The sequence below is a fragment of the Aphidius gifuensis genome, linkage group LG5, assembly GCF_014905175.1.
Source record: "Aphidius gifuensis isolate YNYX2018 linkage group LG5, ASM1490517v1, whole genome shotgun sequence".
Classification (NCBI taxonomy): Eukaryota; Metazoa; Arthropoda; class Insecta; order Hymenoptera; family Braconidae; genus Aphidius; species Aphidius gifuensis.
Genome location: NC_057792.1, coordinates 8657436 through 8675959, shown reverse-complemented (window position 1 = coordinate 8675959; position 18524 = coordinate 8657436). Strand labels below are relative to the sequence as shown.

Sequence of the window (18524 nt, the reverse complement as noted above, 5' to 3'; positions counted from 1 at the left end):
AAGAAACGTATTAATAAATAAATATAATTTCAAAATTTTCAAATACGAGGTATGTAACTTGAAAACAACAAAAGTATTTATCTTTTTTCACGGACAGTTTTTTTTTTTTTTTCGTTCAATTTTAAAGTTGATCAAATGGCACTGGTATACAAGTAAAAACATCGACGTTTTCACCAATTCTCGAAACACATGTTGAGAATATTGAGGACTGATGTTTTTTTTTTTTTTGTTATTATTTGAAATTTAATAACATCAGATGTTAAAATCTATTAATCTTTGTAGATGACCACGAAGATTCATATTCTATGAATCATCCTCATCACCTTGATCATCTTGAGTAACTATTCTGTACTGGGCTGGCCAAGAAGTCGCTGGACGTTTATGAACCTAAAAAAAAAAGAGAATAATTATTTAATTATGTCAATAAGTGGTTAGATAAGTTATTATTATTTACCATTGCAACAAACTCGAGAACTTGACCTTTGTCAATTTCTTTTTCAGCTCTTGATCCCCATTTGTATTCTTCGATAGATGCTTCATTATTGGAAACTTTGGACTTTTGCAAATAGAGTTGGTGTATGAATTTCTAGCAAAAAAACAAAAAGAAAAAAATAATTAAAGTAAGGTAAAAATATTCATTATTATGATAAGATATAATATAAAAAATAAACAAGATTTACATTATTGATCAGATCGGGTATGTTACCAAAATACTCATGTCTACGATCATCGGGAATTCCAGCTTCTTGAAGAAAAGCGGACAAATCATCTGGAAGAATAAAATTATTTTTGTTAAATTTGTTGAATTTTTTATTTGACGATTGAATTGATCAATTAAATATAAACTTACAGGTAGTACAACTGCCACCAGCCATGAATATATGAGCCAAGCATAAAAATAATAAAACGGTTTCACCTCGTTCATTTTCAGGATAAATTAACCCTGGATTGTGATGATTGTTAATAAGTATTTGTTTTCCAACACCAGAGCCAGCATCAACAAGTGTCATTCCAAAAATAGTATGAAGTTTAGATCTAACTTTTCCCATAACCGATTTGTAGTGAGATCCATGATCTGGTAAAGCATTTTTTTTAATGTTGGCTGATGTTACTGGAATCTTTAAACGATCTGCTGCAAGAATATAACGAATGACAACGCCAGCAAGAGCTTCCAGTTCTATATCAGATAGACTTCCTGCCGATTGAGATGGAATGACTTCTTCTTGACGATGACGTTGCGATGCTTCTTGAGTTCTTCGTGACTGAGATGGACCCGGCAGATTCGGCTCCTCGATCTCCATACGAACATTATTTTGACGGGTTTTTCTTTGTGATCTTAGTGACATGATTGTTTATCTTGAGAATATATAAATAACTGTTATTGACTCATCAAATAGTAACGTTTTAATGAATGAATAATGTTTTAACAGTATATTAATAATGTTTTATCGTGGGTCGAAGAAAAAGAAAAATTAAACAAAGAAATACCGATGTCGTTTTGTGTCTTTTGTTCACTTTTGTTATTTATATAGAGTGAAACCGGCAGAAGAAGTTCATGAGAAATCTAGGTTACCTCTGATTCGTTGTATTTAAAAAGCAAGAAGACTAGAGGTCTCTAGGGGTGCGTTCCGGTAAGGGGAGCGCGGTTCTTTTTGGCCATAATCAGAGTGGATCCATGAAAAATAAAAATTTCCCTAGGAATCCCTAAAAAATAACGAGTCGGTGGAGTCGGTAAAGAATAAGTTACTAGAGGTTACGGTAAATATTGTAAGCAACAAAAACAGCCATATTGCATATGCCATTTACTTTTGTTACTTATTGCAGTTGTGAATAAGTATTTTCATAATTATTATTAATTCATAAAAAATTCATGAAAAAAAAACATGTCTACCACAACCACTGAAATATAATAAAACTGGAAGCCGAACTTCGTGTCGTCGAGAGAGAAACTCAATGGTTGGGATGTTGTCTTTGTCGGTACAGTCACGTCAACTATAATTGGTTGAGACTACTGAAATATAATGTAACTTTTATACCGTGTAGTTTGTTTTGACGTTGACTGTACACGATTTAATGTGCGCATGCGTGAGTGAGAGGGAATGCCAACCAATGTATTGCTATCTCTAGCGACACTCCGTGCATTGGCTAAGCATAGGAGTTCACCTTCCAGTTTTATTATATTTCAGTGACCACAACAAAATAACAAAAATTTTCTATGATCGCAATCTTGAACTTCCGGGCTTCCGAGTGAGTTTTCGAACGGAGCCTATTTATTTTGTTATTTATTTTCGCACATGCGCAGTTGAATGTGCAGTCAACAAAAAGTCAGTTTGCAACAGCGTAGGACATGAAAGGCTGGGATAGCCATATTTTAATTCTTATTTTTAAAAAATTATTTGCTCGACGCCACTGTTCTCTCCTTAAGTTTGCACCACTTGCGCATGTGCATAATCATGCGCATTAGGATAAAAAAAATAAATACACAAAAGAAAGCACCTAACACCTAAAAAAAAGCAGCTATCGCCTATCAGCAGTCCAATTCACAGGGTAAATTTTTTACAATTTAGGGCTTTTTTTTGCCGCTAATGGCGCTTGTAAAAATTTTTTTTATATACATTTTACATACAAAAGCTTCACAAGCGCCGTGAGTGGTGAAAAAAAGCCCTAAATTGTAATGCCCTGTGAATTAGACTGCAGTGTTCTGGGGGCCGTTCAGAAAATCTCCTTTTTCGGATCTTCCCTAAATCTTACCTAAATTGCTGGGCTAAATCAGGACAGGGATGTGAATATAGTGAGATTTTGAGTTGTTTATAATTATTCATGTTCTTTTACCATATAATTTTTTTAGATACATTAATTCCTTAGCCACATCTTTTCCTTAGCTTCGGCTTGTCTTTAGTAAATTTAATTTGTATAATGTATGTTATTTTTTAGATACATGAAATACTAAAGACAAGCAGTAGCTAAGGAAAGGATGTGGATAAGGAATTAATAGGGTGCATTCCTTTAATAAAAAATTTTTTTTCGTTTTGCAATTTCGCCCTGTAATACCGGCCAAAATTTTATAGGAAAAAGCTGTTTCGTGTAGTGGCAGTACTGGCACATGACATTATTTTTTTTGGCTTCCAATTATTAGATGGATAACTGTTCAATGTTTATATCAAACTGAAATAAATAGAAAATTGACTTGTTGTGATTGTTTGTTATTGTCACATAGCTCATACCACACATTATCGTAAACTGTAAAGCCTGGAATATTGCATAGAGAAATTTATCACTTTTGTCGTTTTTTCTGTTTCTAGTTTTTAGTCGGTATTACAGGGCGAAATTGCAAAACGAAAAAAAATTTTTTATTAAAGGAATGCACCAATTACCTCATAATATCCTTGGCTACATTAATTTCTTAGCTATTTGCTAAAAGTATTTAAATTTACTTTGGCAAATGCTAAAGAATTAATGTAGCTAAAAAAATTATATAGTTACCTACATTAATTATCTTAGCTTGAAAAGCAAGCAGGAACTAGTAGAACTATATTCTCGCAAATAATCAGTGTTGAATGCTGAATAAAATACATGGGTGCATATGGGTGCATTCCTTTAATAAAAAATTTTTTTTCGTTTTGCAATTTTGCCCTGTAATACCGACTAAAAACTAGAAACAGAAACAACGACAAAAGTGATAAAATTCTCTATGCAATATTCCAGGCTTTACAGTTTACGCAAGAAGACTAGAAATACAGGAGGACGAACTTGCCTCAAAAAACCGTTCCGCTATGTGGTCGCCGCATAATTGAGGGGCGCTAGTAGTACCCGGGTTTCGTGCGCGACTTGTATCGCTTTTTTTTTACAATGCGCACAATACAAACATACTCTGACAAACATCATGTGTATATGCTCTATTAGTGTTTGTCAGAGTATGTTTGTATTGTGCGATATAAAAGTCGCGCACGTCCTGCTACTACTAGCGCCCTTTTGCCTAACGGGGATACGGTTATTCAGGCGAGATAGGGAGTAAGTCCTCCTGTATTTCTAGTCTTCTTGAGTTTACGATAATGTGTGGTACGACCTATGTGACAATAACAAACAATCACAACAAGTCAATTTTCTATCTATTTCAGTTTGATATAAACATTGAACAGTTATCCATCTAATAATTGGAAGCCAAAAAAAATAATGTCATGTGCCAGTACTGCCACTACAAGAAACAGCTTTTTCCTATAAAATTTTGGCCGGTATTACAATGCACCCCATTCCTTTAATAAAAAATTTTTTTTAGTTTTGCGATTTCGCCCTGTAATACCGGCCAAAATTTTATAGGAAAAAGCTGTTTCAACAGTGGCAGTACTGGCATATTTCATTTTTTTAGCTTCAGACATTAGATGCCTAGATGGATATCAATGTTTATATCAAACTGAAATAAATAGAAAATTGACTTGTTGTGATTGTTTGTTATTGTCACATAGCTCGTACCACACATTATCGTAAACTGTAAAGCCTGGAATATTGCATAGAGAAATTTATCACTTTTGTCGTTGTTTCTGTTTCTAGTTTTTAGTCGGTGATACACACTGAAATATAATAAAACTGGAAGCCGAACTTCGTGTCGCCGAGAGAGAAACTCAATGGTTGGGATGTTGTCCTTGTCGGTACAGTCACGTCAACTATAATTGGTTGAGATTACTGCAGTCCAATTCACAGGGCAAATTTTTTACAATTTAGGGCCTTTTTTTGCCGCTGATGGCGCTTGTAAAATTTTTTTTATATAGATTTTACATACAAAAGCTCCACAACCGCCGTCAGTGGAGGAAAAAAGCCCTAAATTGTAATGCCCTGTGAATTGGACTGCTGAAACATAATGTTACTTTTATACCGTGTAGTACTAGTTCGTTTTGACGTTGACTGTACACGATTTAATGTGCGCATGCGTGAGTGAGAGGGAATACCAACCAATGTATTGCTATCTCTAGCGACACTCCGTACATTGGCTAAGCATAGGAGTTCACCTTCCAGTTTTATTATATTTCAGTGACCACAACAAAATAACAAAAATTTTCTATGATCGCAATCTTGAACTTCCGGGCTTCCGAGTGAGTTTTCGAACGGAGCCTATTTATTTTGTTATTTATTTTCGCACATGCGCAGTTGAATGTGCAGTCAACAAAAAGTCAGTTTGCAACAGCGTAGGACATGAAGGGCTGGGATAGCCATATTTTAATTCTTATTTTTAAAAAATTATTTGCTCGACGCCACTGTTCTCTCCTTAAGTTTGCACCACTTGCGCATGTGCATGATCATGCGCATTAGGATAAAAAAAATAAATACACAAAAGAAAGCACCTAACACCTAAAAGAAAGCAGCTATCGCCTATCAGCAGTCCAATTCACAGGGTAAATTTTTTACAATTTAGGGCTTTTTTTTGCCGCTAATGGCGCTTGTAAAAATTTTTTTTATATACATTTTACATACAAAAGCTTCACAAGCGCCGTGAGTGGTGAAAAAAAGCCCTAAATTGTAATGCCCTGTGAATTAGACTGCAGTGTTCTGGGGGCCGTTCAGAAAATCTCTTTTTTCGGATCTTCCCTAAATCTTACCTAAATTTACGTTCGATAGCTGGCCGAGGCCACAAATTCGGCCAATTTTTTATCATGGTTTATTTTATATGTTCGTAGTGTCAGCACTGCTACATTATAATTTCAAATATTTACATGGGATTTTCTCATAGTGAGTTTTTGATTTATCAAGTTGTCTTTCCGTTGGCCCAGGCTGAGGCCCTCGGCCAGCTATCGAACGCTCCCCAGTGGTGATACAGGGCGAAATTGCAGAGTAAAAAAAAATTTTTTATTAAAGGAATGCACCCCTTAACAACATCTTTTCCTGAGCTTCTGCTTTTCCTTAGACATTTTTATTTTTGAAAAATAAATTACATGTATGCAGCTCCGCCATATTATACGTTTTATCCGTATAATACGTGTATTATACGTAATGCGTATAATATTGCAAAAATCCAAAAGAGCCCAACACTGCCCATCTCTGCAGTCCAATTCACACGGCAAATTTTATACAAGGTGCTTTCTTTTGGGTGTTTATTTTTTTTCCTATTTATTTTCGCGCATGCGCCGTTGAATGCGCAGTCGGTTAAAAGTCAGATTGCAACAGCGTAGGACATAAGGAGCTGGATCAGCCATGTTTTAATTCTTATTTTTTAAGGATTATTTGTTTTGCCGCCATTGCTCTGTCCTCAATTTTGCATGACATACGCATGTGCATGATCATGCGCATTTAAGTGAAAAAAAATAAATACACAAAAGAAAGCACCTAGTATTTAGGGCTTTTTTTTGCTGCTGATGGCGCTTGTAAAATTTTTTTTATATAGATTTCAGATACAAAAGCTTCACAAGCGCCGCCAGTGGAAGAAAAACGCCCTAATGAGAACATCCTCTGCAGCCCAATTCACAGGGCATTACAATTTAGGGCTTTTTTCCTCTACTGACGGCGCTTGTAGAGCTTTTGTATGTGAAATCTATATGAAAAAAATTTGACAAGCGCCATCACCGGCAAAAAAAAGCCCTAAATTACGGAAGCCGGGTAGGGACATTGAGTGCTTACGTGCAATCGTACGAACGCACCAAGAAGACTAGAAATACAGGAGGACGAACTTGCCTCAAAAAACCGTATCGCTATACGGTCGCCGCATAATTGAGGGGCGCTAGTAGTAACACGGTAACGTGCGCGACTTGTATCGCTTTTTTTTTACAATGCGCACAATACAAACATACTCTGACAAACACTAATAGAGCATTATACACATGATGTTTGTTAGAGTATGTTTGTATTGTGCGCATTGTAAAAAAAAAGCGATACAAGTCGCGCACGTTACCGTGGTACTACTAGCGCCCCTCAATTTTGCGGTGACCATATAGCGATACGGTTTTTATATACAGGCGAGATAGGGAGTAAGTCCTTCTGTATTTCTAGTCTTCTTGGAACGCACACAGAAAACACCAAAGTTTTCGTACGCACGCAAGAAAAAAATAAAAATCGGCGCGCGCATGCATTATTCGCCATATTATATTTAATATTGTTATTATTATTAATAAACAAATCAAAACAAATGGTTTGTGTATGGTCTGTCATATTCAGTGATAATTGTTTATCGAATTATTTTGTTTAAATTGATAAGACGGTGAAAACAACTTGGATAATATACAATATTTATACCTAATAATTCACGATTGACGGAAATTATCATAATAAATGTATGTGCTTGGGATATTGTTAAGACGCTGTCAACAGCTGTGTCCATGCATAATCATTTCAACATCTGAACTTCTTTAGGTAGACAGTTCAACACAAAACTATTTAAAAATGAGCTCAGTGACTTAGTTACACCGTAAGTCAATATTTCTTTAAATACTATTGCTTAAAACTATCATTTATTCATTATTTACTATACATTATTTTATTATCTGTTTTTTTCAGTAAAGAACGATGAAAGCTATTTGTGGCCACAACCAATACAAATTGACATTATCTTCAAAGAAGTTAACAGCCATCTAAAATTGAGTGATTTTCTAAATGTAATTTTAAATCCAACTGGTCTTTCATATTAAGAAAAAGATGGTGAAGATATTGTACTTATAAGTTATAAGTAACGCATGAAACGTCACTTTTATTTTTAAAAAGTAAAAAAAAAAATTCATAATAAGAGTTGTATTTTTAGATAATTTTGATAAAAGTTGATAATAAAAAATTTATTTTCATTTACAATTATATTATATAATTTCATTATACAATTACATTATCTTTCAGCTACTTGTCTGAGGTGGCCAGTATACAATGATGATAATTATAATTATTTCTAATATTTTCATCACAATTATTCCTCTGTTAAGAATGCTAGATTGAATTCATTGATTTAATCTTTTCCTGTGATAATTTCGGCGATAGTTTATTCTCGTCTTCAACTACATTATCATAATCAACCTTGCCAATTCCAATTATACCAGCACCACCATAATCTGTTTCCATAATTAATATTGTATAATCATAGATAGAGCAGATATTAGCTACAGCATTAATTAAAAAGTTTTTAATGAGATTTTTTAAATTAAGAAATCAATATTTTTATTTATACAAATTTAAATTCATATCAATATTAGAGTATAGTCCTATAGGTTTGGAGCAATGTTTATTATTATTTATTGGCGGAACATAATAATAATAAATAATGTGGCGGATTAACCATGCGCGCGCTGATTTTTATTATTTTTTCTAGCGTGCGTACTTGCGATCGTACGACTGCAAGTACGCAAACTTCGGTTTGTCTGCTTGCGTTCGTACGATTGCACGTAAGCACTCAATGTCCCTACCCGGCTTCCGTACTAAATTGTAAAAAATTTGCCCTGTGAATTGGACTGCTGAATACGGGTGCCGGTGCTGGCTCAGGGGGACGTTCCAAAAAGCATTCGGAAACCCGGAAGTTCAAGATTGTGATCATAGAAAATTTTTGATACTTTGTTGTGGTAGACATGATTGTTTGTTCATGTATTTTTATAGGCACAAATCAATAAATTATCATTGTTTAATTATTAATAATAATTATAAAAATACTTTTCACAACCGTATTAAGTAACAAAAGCAAATGGCATATGCAATATGGCTGTTTTTGTTATTTACAATATCTACAGTAACCTCTAGTTACTTTTAAGTTTATTTTATCACTATATTTTTTCATCTACTGCGCCGGTCCGGGTTTCCGAGTGATTTTTGGAACGTCCCCCAGGACGCGATTGCAGCTGTGTTCGATGGTCGTCTCGGCTCAGTTCCGTCTCACTTACGGCTCACTTATGGCGCTAGCGACGTACGGTTGTTTGAAGAACTACAAAGGCACAAAATCTCAATACAGGTGCCTATCTATAGCTGTGTTCGATGGTCGTCTCGGCTCAGTTCCGTCTCACTTACGGCACCCGTATTCTCAGGGCAAATTTTATACAATTTAGGGCTTCTTTTTGCCACTGATGGCGCTTATAAAATTTTTTTTATATAGATTTTACATATAAAAGCTCCCAATAAATATTGTTGATTGACGAAATGACGATTGTTGTTGTTGTTCGTTGTCGTTTCAAAATTTATTGTTATTTATTAAAACTTTAATTTTGTAATAACAAAATGAGTTCATAATATTATTTTGATTGTTTTCATCTATTTCCTATGTATGAAAGATAAAAAATTATTGTTCAATAGCACAGATAATAATTCCATCTCCAAAATTTGTATTTTCATTTTTATTTCTTTCATTCACTATTTGCTCTCACCTGAATTATATTTTCTATATTCATTTTGATTATATATTTATCAACTCATTGCAGTGTTGGGTAAATGGTCGATTTTTGGGTTTAATACTTTCATACCGGTATGAAAGTATTAAACCGGTATAATACCGGTATGAAAGTATGAAAGTATGAAACTCAGGAACGCCCCCTATGGCATCAAAATTGTCTACCATACCAGCATAAAACTCTCGAATGTCAAATTTTTTGTTGATATATTAATAGATGTATTACAGAATAAACAAATAATATGAACAATATTTGATTATAAAAACAACAACAGTAATGTATTTTAATTTATTTGAACAGATAATAAGCTATTGACAAATGGCTAAGAAACGGATGTAGCTTCCCTGTTAATTTCTAAAGAATTAATTCAGCCAAAGTAATTAACATCCTTTCCTTAGCTACCATTTTCCCTATAGCTTTTTATTTATTCAAATAAATAAATGGTCATAGGAAAAATGGTAGCTAAAGACAGGAAGTTGTCACATATTAATTTATACGAAATTAATTTTGCCAAAGAAATTAACATGCAGGCAACATCTTTTCCTTGAGATATATTTTCCCATAGCTCTTATTTATTTAAATAAATAAATGGTCATAGGAAAAATAGTAGCTAAGGAAAGGAAGTTGTCATGTTAATTCACTGAAATTGTTTGCCAAAGAAATTAACATGCAGGCAACATCCTTTTCTCAGCTACCATTTTCTATGACCATTTTATTAAATAAATGAAGAGCTATGGAAAAAATATTATCCAAGGAAAGGATGTTGCCTGCATGTTAATTCTCTGTCAAATAATTTCGTATAACTCCATGCTATTTTCTTTTATTTGTTTAAATTAATAAAAAGCTATGGGAAAAGTATTAGCTACGGAAAGGATGTTGCCTGCGTATTAATTTCTTTGGCTAAATTAATATTTTATGAATTAACATGTAAACAACATTCTGTCCATAGACATTTTTACAATTGTCCAATAGGTTTTTACATAAATAAAAAAATAAAAAACTATGGAAAAAATAACTAAGGAAGGGTGTTGCCACATATTGATTTATAAAGAATTAATTGAGCCAAAGAAATTAACAGGTAAGCCTCATCCTTTCCTTAGACATTTGTCAATAGTTTTTAATATATTCAATAAATTTATTACTACTGACAAAAGTCTGAGAAAAGGATGAAGATTATTACTATTATGCTATAATTAAAGGAATGATATTCTTAAATTTAAATTATGAGCAATTCAAAATGGTGTGTGACGTAATATACGAAAAATTCCTACAGATGGCGCTACTAACGTGGTATGAAAGTATGAAAGTATGAAACCTCCGCGGTATAATACCGGTATTATACCGAGGTTTACGACCGGTATGATACCGCGGTATTATACAAACCCAACACTGACTCATTGTAATAGATTATTATGATGACACTGTTTGCATAAAGTAAATAAACAATATTTATTGAAGCATTGATACAGTGATGATATAGATAAGCACCTGTATTGAGATTTTGTGCCTTTTTAGTTCTTCAAACAACCGTACGTCGCTAGCGCCATAAGTGAGCCGTAAGTGAGACGGAACTGAGCCGAGACGACCATCGAACACAGCTTATGTATGTATCATGGTAGAAATACTACAGGTATGGCAGTGCGCAGCCTGGCTTGGCCGCTGTGAATCGACCAATCAAAAGATCGCCTTCTCGCCACAAAAATGGAAGACTTTATGCGCGCGCGATACAAATTTGTTAAGAAAATTTTCAAGTTTTTTTTAAATTTCTCAAAAGTTATCATATTTATTCAACTAATTTGGTATATTTTGCTAATGATTCACATACATCAAAAATAAAATTAATTATTTATATTAAATAATAAATAAATCAAGTATAATAAATACAACCAACCTCTATTGTTTGTGGCATAAAAATAACAATAGTGAAAATATTATAATTTATTTGTTAAACTGTCTTGGTTTTATTTTCGATTTTTATAAACATGCTCACATATATTTATTAGTATTTACAACAATATAAAATGATTGTCAAAATGTATGTTAGAGAGAGGCTCTTATAATAGAGATTGCGTGTTAGAAAGAAATGCAAAACAGCTCGATGGCGCGTTGTTGATTGGTTGAAAAAATAAGGCTGCGCAGAACGCGACGAAAAAAGCATGGACTACTGCCATACCTGTAGTACTTCTACCATGGTATGTATCATCCTTTATTTATTTACTTACGAATACATAGTATCGCGTACATGCATAACAATATAACATATAGATATACCATCGACTTTGACAATTCCCACGTCATAATAATTCGTTGAGCATCTAAATACTTCTTATCCCGGCGTAAATAAAATAATCATCAAGGGGTTTTTATATTTATAAATTAAAGTCCAAGGATAATGATTGCTCATGATAAAAGTTTATAAAGTTTTTAATATCATTATTGAATAAGTGATTATTAGAAAATTTGTATAATACTATATTTGCAGAAAAAATAATATTAAACCTCCATTTATTTAAGCGGTTCAATAATATATAGCATCACTTGGAAATGTTGATTAAAGAAGAACCCCAGTGGATGGGTAGTGGCGATACAAATTTTCTAATGCATCCAGAATTTTCTTCTATTGGTATGTTAAAATTGATAATAATTAAAATAGACGTATTTCAATTATTTTTATATCAGTTGTTGATATAGGTATATTCGTCAGTTATGTTGAGTATACAGTGTCATAAATTGTACAAAAAAAGAAATGGTCATTGGTCATTGTTGTTCCTTTTATTTATTGATATCATTGAATTTTTCTTTATCATTTTCATTCTGCTATGAGAAGCGAATCTTATGAAAAAAAACCATTGAATCATGGTAAGTATTCTTTCTGTTAGATGAGTATTATTTTTAAGACTATTTTATGTATCATATTTATTATCAACCGTTTGTTTGATAAATAATTTTCGACTGCAATAGTTATTAAATTTTAAAGCTGTAATTTCTCATTAACTATATATTAGTTTATTGTTCAATGAAAAAGATACTTTCAAAAAATATTGATAGCTATGTGAACTAATGAAAGAGTATTAATTGTCGCTTATCGAGAGAAACTATGGTGTTTTCTTAACATAAAAAAAAATACGAATCGTTAGTTATTGTTTTGTAAATAAAAATACAATTTTCATACAATCTAATATTTCTTGTTTTTGTCTATTAGATCAAGAATGTTCACTGCCGTCTAACGACTTGCTTGAAGTTTTGAGTATGGAGCCAGATATTCAAAATTTACTTGGTGGTCCAGATCCTCTAAGTTGCGATGAAACCACTGTTGAACTTATGAAAGGAACATCATTTGACTCATTTTCATCAATTGATAGTTTCACAAATTTTCCAGTTACTTTTAATGAGTTTGAAAATGTATTTCCAAACATTTACGAAACAGAAAGAAATTTTACTAATCAAAATGATGAAGTAATGGAAAACGAAATGAAAAATCAAAATTTTCCATTGAGTCCAAGCCCGAGTCATTCAGAATCTAGTAGATCAGAATGGCAAGTTAAAACTTTCAATCCTATTGGCGTTAAAAACGAATCTTTTTGTTCTTCAGCTGATACAGGACTTTCATTTGATACACCACCAATATCTCCTCCACAAAATGAATCACCAACTGTATCGCCAAAATCAACAGAAGCTTCTATTTTATTACAACCACTCAATCATAATTTATTTAATAAAAATGATAAAATACTTGATTATTCGATACACCACAATCAACAGCTTGACTTTGGTTTATCTAATAATAGTAATAATAATGGTAAGCGAATTTGTTCTGATATAGATTTACAAAAAAATTCAGAAACTGGTGAACAGCCTAGAAAAATGATTGTTTTGAGTCCTAAAGATTTTGCCGCATTAACAAAAAAAGTGAGGCAAAGTAATTTAACAATAGCTCAACCAATAAAAATTCAAACTGTTAATGCAAAATCTTCGGATAATCAAAATTCTGCAACAATTAAACAACAAGCTGAAACAATTAAACTCACGCCATTTAATGGTTTCAGAGATTCAAATCAAGTAAAGTATATTTATTTTAAAAAATTATGTAATTTTTTGAAGCATGCTTTAACATAATGTAATGGTACAATAATAATAATGATAATAATGATAATAATAATAATTATTAAAGATATTATTCAAATGCATAAATAAAATATAATTAATTAATTTTTTTTTTTTTTTCAGATCAAAATTATCAATGCATTTCCAACTATAAAAATAGAAAATAAACCAGAAATCATTTCAACTGTTTCTGAGATAAAATCAAACATAACTTGTCCATCTTTAATGATTAAAAATGATAGTACAAACATGACACCAATAATAATGAATAATTCAATTCCTCAAGAATTGATAAGTTATTCAAAACGTGAAGAAGGTGAAATAAAAGCTCTCAAAAGACAACAAAGAATGATAAAAAATAGAGAATCAGCATGTCTTTCACGAAAAAAAAAAAAAGAATATGTAACATCACTTGAGAGTCAAATATCAGAGCTTCAAGAAGAAAATAAAAATCTCAAATTCGAAAATGCTTCATTAAGAGAAAGACTCTCGAGTCTACTAGAAACTTCAACAAAATGTGTTGAAAGTAAATTTAGTAATGTCAATATTCAAATAAATAAAAAAAATACAACTATTCTTTTAGCTGTATTTTGTCTTTTTTCATTGAATTTTACGTCATTTTCATTTGATGATTCTCGATTAAATGAAATTCAACATCCTTCTTTCTCCAAACAAAAACCGAGAATGGGACGATCATTATTATGGATCAATACAACAGAGGAAGACATCGCAAATGATGTAGTTATTGATGATGATAATAACAATAAAACAAAATCATTTCGTTCACTCGATGAAAAATTAAGACAACATTTAAAAATTCATGGAGGTTCATTAGACAATGAAAACTGTGAAAATGATATTATAAAGTTGGATATCAAATTGAATAATAATTCATTATTAGCAGGAATTCAAGAAAATAAATTTCAAAGACAGGATGATACACATTATTTTTTTTGGTTTAGTGATAAAATTTTTTGTTTTTTAGCGTCATTGCGAAGTAGTGAAGTTAGACCAAAAATAACAATAGTTTTTCCAGTTATTCCAATGAATGAAACATACAATAAATCACCAAATGAAAATGTGACAATGATGCAAATTGAATGTGAAGTTACAAATATATTAACACCTTTCAATTTAAGTGAATCATCTATTCAAAAATATCAGAAAAAATGCCAACCAGATATTCCTAAGATACCTGCTAAAAAAAATCGAAGAAAAAGAGGATTAAATTTTTAAATTGCTTGAAAAGCTTCAATTTTTTTTTTTTTTTTTTTTTTTTGTACGTTATTATTTCAAATTGAATATATAGAATTAAATTGGCTGCTAATTATAAGCTAAAACAATTTCAAAGAGTTATAGAAAATCAAATATCTAATATAATGAAAAGGAAAAAAAGATTTATTATTTTAGAAATATTAAAAATATTACGAAAAAATAAGTAATATATGTGTAAATAATTCATGACTATATTTAAAAATCGAAATATTTCTATTGTTGCAATATTAAAAAATATTTTATTCATTTTGATAAATATTAATTCGACGAAAATTATCAACATCAGTATTTAATACATTTAAAAAAAAGAATAGAATATCGTTTATAGATTTTTTTTTTTCATGAAAAAAAAACTGCAATATACTTACTTATACTGGAACATAAAATGCGCGTAGTATGAATGTAATGTATTATTAAGGTCGAGGGTAGAATTTTCAAGTCATGTTTTTAAATAAAATAAATTAATTTTACTTTTATAGTTTTCTTGACTTTTTTATATGCTGTGTATAGATAACATCAAAAAAAAAAAAAAGCAAATAATTTCTATCTTTAAGCGTTTTTGTAATTGGCTTGAAAAGTTGTAAAAAAATAAAAAATTGATCAGTTTTTAAGTCAAACATATGTGTTTATTATTTAAAATTGCTATTGACGAACAAAATATTATTATTTCAACATAATAGGTCTGTTAGCATGTAACAACAGCTCACAGTAAAATGTTAAAATATTGTTGAATAATTTTTAAAAGAAATTATAAAAAATATTTTCTTTTAGTTTAATATCTATTTTATATCTTTCCGAGGGGGAAGTCACTTGTGTAATCTAGTGTACATCGGGAGAAGGATCCTCAATAACCTCTTGTAATCGTACAGAAATGATTACGGAAAAATCATGTAATCGATGTAATCTAAAGTACTCTTGTAATCTTTTATAATCATCAATAATCTTTGAAAATTTTATGTAATCACCAGTAATCTTACGTCGTATATCTGTAATCTGCGAAAATTTGCTTGTAATCTTGATATGATTACAGAAAATCTCAGTAATCTTCCCTTCTCTGTTTTCAGATCGCGCATGCGCGTGTATACATGCACATGTATAGTATACTAATTTTTTTTTTCTTTATTCGTTTTTCATTAATTTTTTTTTCTTCTTTGAATTTTAAGTGTAATCATAAAAGATTACAGGGAATCTCTGTGATTACCAAAAAAAAAAGTAATCTTGTGTAATCATCGGGAATATTGCATGATTTCAATAATCTCGTGTAATCTTTTTGAAATCTTTGAATTTTAAGTGTAATCATAAAAAATTACTGGGATTCTTTGTGATTACAAAAAAAGTAATCTTGTGTAATTATTGGAAAGGTTACATGATTACCGGTAATCTGTAATCTGGTGTACACTAAATTTTGGAGTGACTTTCCCCTCGTATCTTTCTATAAATTATATCCTAACAAATATTATTAGTTTCATATATATGAAGTATTCCATGTCACTTCGCTGGATCATTTCTCTCAACCCCTTGTATTGACTCATCAATTTTTTTTACGTTCTAAATTTGTAAAAAAATACCCCCTAATTTTAATATAACCAGAATAAGAATAAAAATAGGTCTAAGGAAACCCTACAGTTTGTTCGTGCAATTTGAATTAACAGGACATCAACAGTAGCCACTAAGTCAGATGTTTTGGAGTTGTTTGGAGTTATTATTTAACTGCATTTTATTCTCATTACTCTCCCTTTTGATCGATAAGACAATTCATGAATTTTAGCGTTAGAATTCGAGTAAATTCAAACTTTTAACTAGATTGATCAAGTGTTTATTTTAATTTATTAAATAAAATTAATTAATTGATTTCACAAATATATCAATATTTAATTACGGTTACTAGGTCTACTTTGATTTCATAGAGCTGTTAAAAATTTTACTTGACAAAGTAATGATTATTTACAAAATAGATTTTTTAATAATTTAATTATTTGGATGTAACAATTTTTATATTAAATATACAGTTTTGTCCATTTTATTTCATATGTGCAGACAATTTCATAAATTGGATATATCAGTTATAAAATACTTATAATTTCATGTTTATTAGTATATAAAAGTCTTTATATATTATTATTTTTTTTTTTTAATGCATGCTAATTTTTACTCTAAATTAACCGGTTGTTTATTTAAAAACATGATAACATTATCTGCCAGATTTTTGTACAAATTTGTTTGTGTTGAGTTAACTTTTGCAAGAACAATTGGTTTTCCTGAATCACCACATTCTGATGTTTCTTCGTCAAGTGGAAATTTATTTAAGACATCGATACCTTGAAAAGAAACATATGAAATAATTTATGCATTGTCAATATAAATTTTGATTAAAAAAAAATATTTATACCTAGTTCTTTAGCCAACGTGTCACCACCACGGCCAAAAAGTGGTACATTTTCATGACAATTTGGACAAGAAATGCTCGTCATATTCTCAACGAGACCAACAATTGGAATATTTAATTTACGAAACATCATAGCTCCTCGATGAGCAACATCAAGAGCAGCTTTTTGAGGAGTAGTAACAATGACAACTCCACTTATTGGTATAGTTTGAATCAAAGAGAGAAGAGTGTCTCCTGTTCCAGGTGGTGTATCAATGATTAAATAATCTAATGGTCCCCAGGATACTTGACGAATCATTTTGTTGAGTGCACTCATTACCATTAAACCTCGCCAAATTATGGGATCATTTTCTTTAACGAGAAATCCCATTGACATGCTATAATATAACAATAAAAAAATAGACGTTGTTTTTGCTTTTTTCTCAAAAAATGATTGTCGTCAGATGAATTTATAAGTAAATGGTAATTTTTGTATTTTTTTCCATTTCAAAGAAAGGATTAAATTACCATTTAATTCCATGGTTCACCAAAGGTTCCATCAAACCTTCATCATTTATTAGAGGTTCTTGATGCAAATTCATCATAAGAGGAATAGTTGGTCCGAAAACATCAGCATCTAGCAGACCAATTTCTTTATCTGGTTTTGATAATTTCATAGCAACTGCTAAGTTGACGCTCGTTGTAGATTTACCAACTCCACCTTTTCCGGAAGCAACAAGCAAAACTTGTTTAACACTTTTGATTGGTTTTATACGAGGAAGTCCTCGAGACATTATTTCTTTTTGTCGGCTTAAATCATCAGGTGTTGGCCTTTTTGCGCCGGCTCCAGTTGCCATCGAACGTAAAGTGTTCATAAGAAAATACCGTTTTCTAATAAATACTTTTTGACTAACCATTTTTTTTAATTCCTTTTTTTATTTAAATTATTATTTCACAAAGTTTTTATCCACGATTTATGATTTCTTCTAACGACAACAAAGTGGAATTTTAATGAATACTGCTCTAAAAGTCAGAGATGCCTGGAGATGCCAGGGGTGCATTCCGTAGAGGACCACGGTCCTTACAGGTCCTTAGAGACTTAGAGTGAAACCGGCAGGGGGGTAGCACTACGTGTATTTTTTTCTGGGCTTATTTTTTTCCCTAACTGAAGATCAGAGTTGCCAACCCGAGACGATGACAGGATGGTAGTGGGACACTGGGAGGGCATTTGGATGGTATCTGGGGAGCTACGATGGTATCGGTCAATAAGGAATCTTTTTTTCGGTTGCTTTAAAACACTTTAAAAATATTTGATATTAATATTAATAAATTAAAATTACTAATTGACTTATTTGAATATTTATTTATTTAATAAATAAAAATGTCCAAAGAAAAGCAGTAGCTAAGGAATTACAGTTGCTAAAAAAATTATGTGTGAAGCA

General features: G+C 31.3%; 3 protein-coding genes and 1 long non-coding RNA gene across 8 annotated transcripts; 2 read left to right on the top strand and 2 right to left on the bottom strand.

Moving 5' to 3' along the window:
* Position 1: 1 nt before the first annotated feature.
* Positions 2–378, top strand: LOC122857523. The gene is made up of 2 exons (XR_006374212.1): positions 2–49; positions 283–378. It is a non-coding gene; the product is annotated as an uncharacterized LOC122857523 (long non-coding RNA).
* On the bottom strand, positions 191–1596 carry LOC122857506 (non-structural maintenance of chromosomes element 3 homolog). Its single transcript, XM_044159712.1, has 5 exons — positions 1489–1596; positions 851–1356; positions 681–769; positions 455–586; positions 191–387 (listed from the first exon to the last, which is right to left on the bottom strand). The coding sequence occupies exons 2-5, from the start codon at positions 1344–1346 to the stop codon at positions 304–306; spliced, it is 801 nt and encodes a 266-aa protein (XP_044015647.1). The 5' UTR covers positions 1347–1356; positions 1489–1596; the 3' UTR covers positions 191–303.
* A 9328-nt stretch (positions 1597–10924) lies between these two features.
* On the top strand, positions 10925–14902 carry LOC122857497 (cyclic AMP-dependent transcription factor ATF-6 alpha). 5 transcript variants are annotated; one of them, XM_044159698.1, is made up of 4 exons: positions 10925–10941; positions 11821–11961; positions 12541–13397; positions 13566–14902. In XM_044159698.1, exons 2-4 carry the CDS (start codon positions 11883–11885, stop codon positions 14676–14678), a joined length of 2049 nt encoding a protein of 682 aa, XP_044015633.1. In that variant the 5' UTR covers positions 10925–10941; positions 11821–11882; the 3' UTR covers positions 14679–14902. The 5 variants fall into 5 exon arrangements, with proteins under 5 accessions (XP_044015633.1, XP_044015631.1, XP_044015632.1 ...); XM_044159697.1 differs by lacking the exon at positions 10925–10941 and adding an exon at positions 11547–11749; XM_044159699.1 differs by lacking the exon at positions 10925–10941 and adding an exon at positions 12030–12197 and having other exon boundaries at positions 11547–11961.
* Positions 14903–16838: 1936 nt separating this feature from the next.
* Positions 16839–18325, bottom strand: LOC122857505 (iron-sulfur protein NUBPL). Its single transcript, XM_044159711.1, has 3 exons — positions 17611–18325; positions 17107–17480; positions 16839–17035 (listed from the first exon to the last, which is right to left on the bottom strand). The coding sequence occupies exons 1-3, from the start codon at positions 17997–17999 to the stop codon at positions 16866–16868; spliced, it is 933 nt and encodes a 310-aa protein (XP_044015646.1). The 5' UTR covers positions 18000–18325; the 3' UTR covers positions 16839–16865.
* Positions 18326–18524: the final 199 nt, after the last annotated feature.